General features: G+C 38.5%; 1 protein-coding gene across 8 annotated transcripts in view; it reads left to right on the forward strand.

Annotated features, from left to right (window-relative positions):
- Window positions 1–12,226, forward strand: part of LOC124164372 (basement membrane-specific heparan sulfate proteoglycan core protein-like) — a 1,400,348-nt gene that overhangs the window by 1,302,867 nt on the left and 85,255 nt on the right. For all 8 annotated transcript variants that reach the window (XM_046541669.1, XM_046541671.1, XM_046541670.1 and 5 more), the window contains 3 exons: window positions 620–877; window positions 2,099–2,382; window positions 8,324–8,515. In XM_046541669.1, the coding sequence (XP_046397625.1) occupies window positions 620–877; window positions 2,099–2,382; window positions 8,324–8,515 (734 nt within the window). The remainder of the gene's footprint in view (window positions 1–619; window positions 878–2,098; window positions 2,383–8,323; window positions 8,516–12,226) is intronic.

Here is a 12,226-nt window from a genome sequence, read left to right on the forward strand (position 1 = left end):
TTGATCGTTTTGACCATGATTTCTAAGGTGTGCTTTGGCTGAGGCCTGTTTTCACATATCACTTGTGATGTTCATTATATTTCTGTAGTCATACTTAGTTTAAATTTCTCAAATAATTTTACTTACTTATTTATGTCAATTATGTTTTTGGAAAATGCTTCATCAAATCGCTGAATCCAAGTATTCCCCCAATGTTTTGAGAAACAAGTTAAAGTCAGGTTTAAATTCTGTCTTTGTCCCCCAGTGTAAGGATGAAGATTTCTAAACCTTTCGTCTGATACTTATATTGGTTACTTTAAAGTCAACAGATTAAAGTTGTTTGACTTTATATAAATCTGTGGGGAGCGTGCTGGTTAGATAGCTTGCATAATAATCAGGTGGTCCTGTGTTCAAAACCCGTATGAAGCCCTGAAGAAAATTATCCATGTGGCCCAGGGGAAGGAACTGGCCTCCTCACCCTGAATGTGTGAAATTCACACATCTGTGGTTTAGTGTGAGGTGAGCCCTACAACTACCTATTTAAACCGACCTTTGAATAGAATCACTGAGTGAGTTGGAGAAATAATTTGTACGTTTATCTCTTTGCTCTTCTGCTGATGCTAATGCTATTTTTTTTCAGGTTCAACCAGGTGACTGGGCCGGAAACTGGCCAATATCAATGCCGTGCTGAGAACGAAGCTGGCTCAACGAGTGCTATAGCGTATTTGGAGATGCAGACCTTGCCCGTGATCACCCTCAAGTATCCAGGGAGTCATTCCGATGGGGGCAGAGCGCAGTATCGTGTCAAGCCTGGACAAAGAGTGAGGATGGAATGCACGGCTGATGGAGACCCAACACCTACTGTCTCGTGGAACCGACTCCAATCGGGATATCCATAGTAAGATCTATTCATTCTATGAAGCCAATTCATTTTTCTGCCCTCACAAGTGACTGATTTAATTTTGCACACAATCAAAGCATTGTGTAAACTGTTCATCCTTGTTTAATTGATAAGTGTATGTTAAGCAAAATCTTTTGGGCTATATTGCTATGTCAAATTTTGGGAAACGAATTCAATTTTCAAATGTTGTTACATTCACAATGATGATTGGCAAATCACTAGGTAAGTGTTTGTCGTCTGAATCTAGAAAACCCATGTTTTTATCATGGTTATACATATGAGGCATATTCATGTGTTGGTAAACCATCCACTTCCTATGTTCTTGTGCATGACAGCAAAACAAGAACTGTTGTATATCAAAAGGTACTTGACTCAAGAGAATAGTGCCGAATGTGTAGGGTAGAAAGGGGCACATTTACGCAGTGCTCTTTTTGGAACCAAGTTATAACTAGTGTGGCACAAGTCATGACATATTAATGCTGCTCCCAGGGGCCATTTTTTTTCGAGATTTTGAGCGTCAGTAAAGCATTGGCATAGCACCAGTGTAACAATGCTTCACCAAATGTCTGTCGTGTAATGTTCAATGTCTGTTGCATCCCACAAAGGGGGCAAGTTAATGCAACAGACTTGGACTTAAAGACATTTTTTTATAGTTAAAAACATAAATAGGCCAGCAGCTGAATGAATAAAATGTTGAATTTATTAACTTTTTTATAAAGCCATAATATCTAAAATTTCATCAAGTTAAAACATAAAAATAAGAACATTCATTGAAAAAAATTTGTGCATACTGCCTCGGTCTACCCGATGTAGATTTAATTAAGAAAATGTCTTTCTACCAAGCCATTGCAATACTTATTTGTGTTGGTTTATTGAATTTATTATTTAATTATTATTATTATTATGAGCCAAAATTTATTAAAATCAGTACAGCCACTCTTGATTTATAAATGGTGAAATTAAACTGTTCATTTATTATTTGGAGGAATGAAGTTCATAGAGTCGACTAGTCATAAATGTGATGAAAATGAAGTTAACTCATGGAGTGTTACGATTAGGATGTCTTCATTGAATAAATGCTTTGCACTCCCAAATGTATTTACTCCCTATTTGCTCATGGCCAAATCTGCTTTTCAAGATTGGCTTACGGATTACCATGTGTGTTTTTATGTCAATCTAATCAATTCACTCATTAAATTGTGCTCTCCTCTATGGTAGCTCTCCTGGAGAAACAAAGGAAAGTGCTGTGTTTGAAATCACCCAGGCCTCGCCCAGTGACTCTGGCACTTACACATGCGAGGCTCGCAATGTATTGGGCACCACTCAGGAGAGAGTGCAACTCATTGTCGATTCAGAGGAAGTGGGGAATGAAGTTGATCATGAACAGGGAGGATATCCTTCTGGCCGGCAGCCCTATCCACCAAATTCCGGTGTGCTGCTTAATAATGAGAAATTCACAGTTTTGGAAGGTGGAAGCGTAACAATGAGGTGTACTGTCAGAGGTATGTTGGTTACTGTTGCCTATAAAATCTTTTATTATTTCTGCTATTTTATTTATTTTAAATGCTAATAAAACTTTGTGCTTTATAATCTAACTCGCTAGTTAAATTCATAATTGAGCCTAAATTTGAACAGTTTTTGGATTATATTAATTGTAAAATGTATTGAAGTACAGTAAGTCCTCTACTTAGGAACATTTGGCTGATGAAGTCTCATAGATTCATACTAACATTCAAAGAGTCAAGCATGCCCAAAATTTCAAATTTGGCGCCTTAGGAGTTGGGCGATAGGACGCGGTCTAGGGTGGATGAACTTGCACAACGGGCCTGATGTGTACATAAGTAATTAATTTGCAGTGACGATTTCTTTGCTGCGACAAATGTTAAACATAGTATCATATTACATAGATATTATCCTTCGGGGATGAGCGTTCAAATGTTGCTTGATGGAAAACATCACAAAGTATGAAAATAATACTCTTATAGTATTCACAAATGAAAAGACGACTTCGTTGACTTCCACTGATTTATTTTCTTGGTACGACATGTTTCAATCCATAGAGATTAAATTTAAATTAACTGCCATGCTGGAAAGGCGCAGGTGCTGAATATAGAGCAAGCAATGAGCGACTCCGATTGGCTATAAAAGGCCATTTGTCTTAATGCTTCTAAAGAGTGCCCAACTTAACACTGTCAACACACAAACTGTACATTTTCTCAGGCTCAACATGAATAAAGAGGCCAAACAAGAAGTAGTTGGTGCAAATTATTTTGCAGTAACAGCACATGGTGTCAGGTGTGCAAAAATGGCGAGTATGCAGCTTAAAGGGATAGGAGATCCTACCTGGTCCTTACCCCTGCCATTTTCCTTCATGGCCAAGATGAAGTCGAAGGTTCAAAATGTACAGACTGTCCTGACAATTTGCGGAACAATAGTGGTTACCATGCGAAAATGACTATTTTCTTCTGCGAAGCATTTAGATGGGAAAAGAAATCTGAGCCTCATGCTCTACCGACTGAGCACATGACCAGCACATGGTTTGGAAAAGAAACATATAGGGCCTCACTTGTCATCGGTAACCTGAAAATCCCCTTCGAAGTCGACTCTGGCGTGGTCGTTACTGTCATAGATAACGAATTATTCTAAACACTGAAGAGAATACACCTTGAAACCACCACATTATTCCTCTGTGGTCCTGAGCGAATTACTGTATTTTAATTTGGCAAAGAATTTAGTTTCAGTTAACCTGTATTGGCTGAGAGAGTGTAGATTATTACTTCTCATATTGTTCTTTGCTATCAATCCTATGCAAGTCTTGAGCTCTGATGGAAAAGAAATCCATCCAATGAGTGGAGGCTTGTAATTACATAATACAGTAAAACCTCTTTACATCGTAATGGAGGGGACCAAAATTTGGGCAATTTGATGTATGGAGGTTCACTATGGAGAGGTTTTAGTGGTAGGCACCATTTTTTCATATCCTTGGGGAATGAAAGGTGCTACTGTCTTTTAAGCCATTATATTAATATATTTAAATATATAGGTATGCATAAGTGAACATATATTTACAATTTAATGGTTACACAAAGGTAAAAGTAAATTGTTCAAGAGGCCTTTTTAGAAAATAAATTAGTTAATGGGTTTGCTTAAAATTTTTTTCAAACTCTTTCGAAATAATGTTTTCAATTCCACGAGCACTTTTTAATGCCATTTTCACTGTAAATAAATCACTGACTGTTTTCGTTAATGCCTTTTGACCTAAGAAATAATTCCCTGGTCTAAGGGTTGTAATTTACTAATAGTGTTCAGAGGAAAGAACAATAGTTTTATATTTCTAATAGGGATGGGTCGAATAGTAGATTTCTCGAATTCGAATATCGAATTCGAATATCAAATCATTGCTCGAATATTCGAATGCCTCGAATTTCGAAGACCTCGAATACTAAACGATGAATGTGAAAATGTTTGACTAGGTCGCCTATGCAGCAGGAAACCCAAGATTTTGGGGAGTAATTGTGATTGCCTTTAAAGGATTCAAACAGGAATTTAACTGATTACTGGAATATATTTAATTTTATGTAAACAATGGGGTGGTTTCCTTCATCAAAGAAAACGAAAGGCATTGATTGTGATTCGTTACCCACCATTACTGTATTCATAATATACAAATTATTTTGTTCTAGAAATACCGGTTTAGACCAATAGCAATGGTCAATTTTACCTCACTTGAAAAAGGCCAGATTGACGCCTATGCGATGCCACTCCACGTGACATCACAGGGACCTAGTTTCTACACAAGAGGATCGGAGTTTTACATCGCCTGAGGTTACCAATGCATGCATGTGGCACTGAGCTCAGGGAAACATATCTTAATAATCACACAGTCTGTTTGATAAGGTATTAATAATCCTTATTTAAGCCAAGCGCTACCAGCTAGCATGGTACTCGGCTACCTGCTAGCATCCTGCGTCGTAAAAGCGCTCAGAGCCTCGCCCCAAGGTCACCTCACTTGCGGCAGCGGGAACCAGAACGACGTCACGCGGAGTTTTCCCGGCATTCATGCTTACCCGTCGCGTTTTCGCGCGCTTGAAATTTTTCATTTTTAATTCAATCGCGAAAAATAGATATCGTCTTATAAAACTCTAAAAGCGTTAAATGCGTACTTCAGGAGTGTTAATATTTCGATTTAGGCAATAAAAAAATAATAGGAAACCACCCTATTTGAGCATTACGCCAAAATGCTAAGCCTCCGTCGTATTTCTTCTTCCCTGTATTTATTTTCCTCAAAATGCTCAATTAAAGTCAGAAATATGTCGTGTTTGGTCTTATTCTTTTTTAAATTACGCGCACATTACTAACATTTCAATCCAATAAAGGTGTAATAATAATTGCCGAAAGTCATTGTTAGACATCTTTCGGGCTAGTAGATGACTCATGCAGCAGTTGACCTCCAGAAAGGGGGAAATTCGAAGTAGGTAGGTAGAAAAAGGTCAGTGGGTGAGAAAAGAGGGTGGGCGCGAGACACGTTTTTATTTTTCTCGCGTAACTTGATATTTTTTCGAAGCTAAGGTCTTTGTAATACAATCCCTGCGCGAGCTGGGATCTTTTGTTTGATTTCGGAGAAGAGGAAATCCTCAAGAGTGGGTGAGGCGAATGCTGAATGGAGGGGGATAGCAGATCGTGGGAAATGCGCCAATGTTGCTATCCCATGGCACTGAGTTCCTCCCTATGGTAGTTTCATCTCCTGGGGAAGAGTCAAAATAAGTGCCTGTCGTTATTAGCCACAAAGGACACATGGCAAACTCCTCCTCTCATTTTATCAAAAGATGGATGCGGGAAAATGGTCAGTGGGGAGAAAGAGGGAAGGGTGAAACGCGATTCTATTATTTTCCGGTAACTTGATATTTTTTTCAAAGCTGAGGTCTTCGTAATACGATCCCTGCACGATCCGGGACCTTTTTTTTTATTTCGGGGAAGAGGAAATCGTCGGAGGGGGTGGGGCGAAGGCTGAATGGAGGGGGATAGCGGATCGTGGGAAATGCGCCAATGTTGCTATCCCACGGAACTGAGGTTCTCCTGATGGGGACACCTGGGATTTTCGGATATTTTTCATCCGATCAATTTCGGTTCCCCACGTCGAACTCTTTTCACCGCTCGAACCAGCGAATTTGATGTATTTCATCAGCTTGCCTAAAACGGCGCTGCATGCACTAAACGACTTGAGTTCTCATTTTTCCGAGACAACTACCAACGACGTGCGAGCGACAGTGTATGACGCGAAATTCAAAGTATTCGAGGTATTCGAGACGGTACCTTTGGCATAACTATTCGAGATCTCGAATATCGAATACTTTCTAGTATTCGAGGTATTCGAGTATTCGCGGATACTATTCGTACATCTCTAATTTCTAAACATAATTTCTTCATCCTCGTATTTAACTGCCTGAGTTTTTTTATTTGTGCAGCCTAGCCAGTTTCTTCTGTTTTTCCTCAGTTGTTTAAAATAGATGTGAGGGTGAATGATGGTATTCCAAAGGTCACTGCCTTCTGCCTGTCCTCGTTGATGGCTAGGAAAATTGCTAATTATGTGGTAATGTCAAGTAGTCGCCTTCTTTTATTTCTCGAATCTATCATCAGCCTATGCTTAATTAAGTAATTTTCATATTTATGGCAAATAATTGAAAATTCTCCTTATTATATCTTTTAGAATTGATTTATCATTCTTATAACATGTGACTTGTTAAAGATTATTAAAAAAATAAACATGTGACTGCCGCAAAAAAATAGACAAAAAATTGAGCATAATTTTGAAAATTTTGTTGAATTCCCTCTCTCCAAAATACAATGCACGTAGCGTTTCGAAGAAAAACTCTGTCGAGGGCACACAGAAATGCTAGGTCTGCGAAAGGACGTGATTTCCCGGTGAGAATGCTGTGCGAACTACTTCAGAATGCGGCGGCGACGGTAAAAAATTTCATTGCCCTACCGCGTATCAGCTAATTAGCTGCCTCCTTCACCTAAAACTGCCGCGCATGGATTGATGTTCGTTCAGTATTGCTAGAAATTGACGTCCCGGACTCCCGATGGAATAGTCAGATTTCGCGGCATATATACGCAGGCAAGACATATGACTGTCGCTAAGCGCAATAAATTTTAAACTACGATCGTCCACGAAAGCATCGAAAAAATTACCAAGGCGGTAGTAAGAAAGTGCTACACCGGGAAATATGGGAATAAAATAATTGCGAAACTGTATTTGATTTATTTCAAGTCGCGGAAAATTCTCAAAATATTTTAATTTTAGAAGCGGAAGTAGCAATGCGGTCAAGTAATTCAGTCTTCATGGATGGGAGTGAAGTTAGTTGAAATATTTCCGTCAGCTAGTGATTATAGGCTGCGCTGGTTGCCTCTTTTATTAACTGAACATAGTATGTAGGCACTTACAAGAAAATAAAGCCATCAGTAAAAGAAAGCGAGTGTTATCGCGCAATTTTGACCGTGATTCGAGAGAAAACTATGTGTTCTGTCTTCATTTACCGTCACTTAATATTATTAGGATGGTTGGATGCCCTAACTAATGGTTAACGTGAAAATTATTTAAGGTGTATAAGAAAAAAATAAGCGTGAAACATTTATCGTTGAAAATGGAGATAAAGAGGTTCACTATATAGAGGTTTTCCTATAAATTTACATGTAAATCTGATGGGACCAGAGGGTTGGTACGAAGTATGGAGGTTTACGATGTAAAGAGGTTCACTACATAGAGGTTTTACTGTATTATAGCCTTCATTGAATTCACATTTTTTTTGTTGGAAGGATTCAGACTCTAGTGATGGGCCAAGTCGGTTGTTTCAGTGATGTCAATCACCATTCACCATTCATTTGAGCAAGTCAATCATGAATGGTTGATCATTGGTCTCTACCTATGTCAATCACAGCCTATGTCGGTCACTATTTATGTTTTTACATATTTTCCTTTATTCATTCTGAATAGAACTCCATAATTAGTCACTACCAATTGGAAAAGCCACAACTGTCTGAGCTGTCTCATATGATGGGGAATTTCATTCATGGACCACCATTTTTGTTGGTGAATGATTTAAAACCTTCTCTCGGATACGAATGACCGACACTCTCATCCATTGCTAATGAACATTCACTGACTTCAGTAGCAAATGATCGATGATCAACTTGGGTCTTTGATGACTGATGACCGACTTTGGTCACCAAAGGCAAAGAGAATGTGTTGTTGATTGGAGTGATTCCTTTGCTCAATCAATCGCACTTAAGTACTAGATTGTGCTTGTCGCTCACTCACGTCCAACTGTCCCATCATTATCAGTCACCTTAGCCCATTGTTATCTTAACTCTGGATATAATGTCTCATGCAATGTCTTATTTCTATAGATCTTTGGATAAAAATACGTTTGTATTCTTTGTCAGATAACCGAGAGAGGATATTCCTTACGTGGGTCAGAGCAAGTCCTGGTGTCATGCCTGCCGACAACCTAGTTAAGGATGGTGTACTACACATGAACAATGTTAGGCGAGACGCTGCAGGAGAATACATATGCCAGGGCATTGGTCAATCAGGAAATACACTCTTTACTGCAAGTGCTCATTTGGAAGTAATTGGTAAGTGTTTCTTTATCCTCAGTTCTGTGCAGGAAAATATTTTTGGGTAGAAGACAGCCGAGTAGCCTTAGCTTTACTTAACATCATTTATCCTTTCTGTTAAAAACATTTCCTGCCAGCAGCCTGAACCCAGATTTGCAGAACAGATAGCGGCTCAAGAGCCTTCATATTCTCGGCTCATACCCAAGTGGATGCTCTCATGCTTTCCCTCCATCCAACATCTTCAGGTCAGAGGGTCATCCAGGTCAGGCCATGTCAGAAACTTCTGACCTGAAGATGTTGTGGGCAAAATTGTCATCATCAGACATTAACCAATGAAGTGGAAACTTATATACCATGAGAGCATTTACTACTTATTGCAGAAGCTTTCACAAGAATCATATTACATTTCATGTAGGAAAGGGTGTAAGATTAAAGCTTTTTAAATTTTTTTATCTTGTTGGGAGTTTTTTAATCAACTGCTAATGAAAGAAATGTGTCAGAAAACATTTATATTTTGTGAGCATTTTCAATTACTTTTCCTCTTTTTCACATTTCCGCTTGGACACCAATGTCGCTTTTAAACTTGAGCCAAGCATATGATCCAGCAACACCGCTGGAGAACATGTGATGTCTTGCCATCTAGAATTGAAATTGCACTAGATGCCATGCAGCAGTGCTTACCAGAAGTTATGCAAAGTTTAAGAATTCATACCTTTCACGATGAAGCCAATGAGTTAATTTGTAAAGTAAAGCTTTCCCAGCTCATGATGTGTAATCTATGTCTGCCTCTAGTCCTATGTGCCATGTGTTGGACTGGATTTGTCACAACATTGTTGGCATGAATAGGTACCATGGACTAATGAGTCATGAAACGTAGGGCCCAATGATATTTAACATGCCGCATGCTCACCCATCATCACGTTATTCAACTCCATGATTCAAGTGTTTAAGTGGTAATATTTCTCTAAACTTCATTCTGATCAGCTTAAGGTTACATTTATTTTTTTTTAATGATATTTCTTTTGAATGATGAAATACTTCAAACTTGTCCTTTGTGTTTATGGTGTTAAGGTATTTCTTATGAAACATAAATTCTTACTAACAAAATTCAGCTGTATACACTTAAAAATAAATATATGCCAATGGTTCTGGTGGTATAACAATGTACCATTTTTTAACTATTATATGTAAATTTGCAATGGTTTTTGCTAAAACATATTTATCTTTTATCAAATGCAAATCAAAGGAAGTTTATGCTCCCTGAAGAGCAAAGGTAATTTTGTTTTGATGGATTAACCATTTCATTGCAGCATGTGCATGGCCTTTTGTGTGTTGTTGTTAAGATTAAGTTATCTTGCATGCTTGAATCAATATATTGGCTGGTTGGAACAACTTTAAAAAAGGGCAAATCGGTATTTAAAGTCATACTGTGTCAGTTTGTAATCTCTTACGGTTAAAAAAGATCCTCCTTATGGGACCATTTTAATTCATTATTATTCTTCCGCGATAGTACTTTATAGTGATTAGATTAAGTGTTTATTTACTTCATGCCATTTTAGAAAGGATTGTACAAAACACGTTCTTAGTATTGCTTACATAAACCTCAGCAAATATGCATGATTGTTACAAATGCAAGAGTATTTTTTACTTTTAAATAGAGATGGGTCGGTTCCCGGTTCTTCGTTCTGCCGGTTCTTGGCCTGTGGAACTGGCATCGAGAACCGATCACACGAAGTCAGTACTTTGGAACCGGCTCGTAACGGTCGCAATTTGAATTTGGTGCCCAAAGCCGAAATGGTTTGCAGCGTATTCATGGCCAAAAAGTGAAAAAAAAATGATTTAAAAACGCATGTATTACTTTCCGATTGCATGGTATCCATGTTTTTTTTCTTTTGAGAATTACTGGCTAGTACGTGCATGTAAAGGTTCGTCAGTTTGTCGCTCTTGCCTATTTTGCAGCATATCCATAGCTGCAGCCACTTCCAAACGAGCTGACTTTTCACCTGCAGCCGTCCATGGCATGGTGACTTTCTTTCAGCTACAATTGATCTCTATGGATCTCTTCAAATGAGTCCAATCGAGCCGTTTACAGCACGGCACCCATTTCAATCCAGCCCGGCAATGACTATGGTGTGAAATACATTCAGTGCTACATTGAGACCTGTTGAACGAAGTTCGTATGAACTTTTCTCTAAGGAATCGTTGAAAGAAAAAGTATTTGATAAACTCGATTAAATTACACGGAAATATTTATAAACAGGAAAATTCGTTTCCGTTTATCAATAGAAGAATGTGGCGTGACTAGATGGAGGGTCTTCCAGAACACAGTAAGTCCTTGATATACGAATTAGATATGTTCCAAGACCTTGTTCATAAGGATATCTGCATTTCTATGCTAGGCTACACCAGATTTATTATGTCTATTAAAATTCCCTTCATAACATGAAATTATTTTATTTACTTGCTGACAAAGAATGTTTCAATTTTACTTGGACATCTGCTCTAGCAGTGCTTGCGATGATAAGTGGCAGGAAAAAAAACTCTTGATTAATTCTAGAAGATTTGTCATTGTTTAATCATAAATTAGGAAAAATTTATTAATGACCTTTAATTGCGTATGTATTTCATATAGCAAATTTGCCATTATTGCATGGCCTCGCTTGCTGTTGAATACGGCCCCAGGGAACCTAAGATTTCGTCGTTCTCAGGCATGTTTACGCCGTTACTAACCAAGGTCAAACTGGAGAGGAAGGGGATAGTAGAAGTGAAGGCAGCGGGAGAAGTGGAGGTAGAGATAGTAAGAGTCACAGCCAGGCACTTGAGTGCATAGACAATAGTCATAAGTCCTGGTTTCCTATAACCGCTGCTATGCGATGGCATAATTGTGCGCCCGTTGCCTTCACGGGAGTTCTGCATTCCGATTTTCCAAGCATCGTGGTGCACGATCGCACTCAGTGGTCACAGATCCACATCCCACAGCAGTTACATCTCGGACAGCTCGTGCGAGACGTGACTACGTGGCATGGTGCCTGACAGTGTAGTTTCCGATGTCGCACAGTGGTTTAAAGCATTCGTGGAAACCACTTTTCTGATCCATAATCTTACAAACCCGGATGACTGAGAGTCGGAAACCAGCTATGTATAACACGGAGCAGTAGGAATGTGAGTATAATCAAGTTTTTGCCACTAAAAAGATCATGGTGGGGAAAAGAAAGCTCTTATTGAACCCGGAAAGCAATCTAAAATAATAGAGGATGTGTATAAATAATATATAATCGTTTGATTTACATGAATTATGAAAATAAAATTATATTCAAGTGAAAGTTTGGATTATTTGTGTTTTCCGAGTATTCGTGCTGCATCTCCCCATCATTAGCCCATTTGGATAATCAGGAGTGTGCGGTATCAATTTTGTACCTAGTATAAACTTGCTCTTGTTTAATCCTCTGGCTGTACGTGTTATTGTCCTTATCAAACCCAAGGCTTTAGTGAGGAAAGTGCTCAAAATTATTTTAAATTGGATGAGTGCTGAATCTGTCCTTGATTAAGTCACATTCAGACTCTGTAACTATATGTCACCAGTTCATAATAACCAGGGTGTCTTCTAAAATGGAAAACTTAGAAAGCCTGGAATACTCTGATAATATAGGTCTTCTGGAAAAACTACTCAGGGTATTTGGCGAGTGTCCTGGAAAAATCTGTTTATAATGCATGCAGTGTCCACTGAAA

Source organism: Ischnura elegans, chromosome 8, assembly GCF_921293095.1.
Source record: "Ischnura elegans chromosome 8, ioIscEleg1.1, whole genome shotgun sequence".
In the NCBI taxonomy this organism is placed as follows: Eukaryota; Metazoa; Arthropoda; class Insecta; order Odonata; family Coenagrionidae; genus Ischnura; species Ischnura elegans.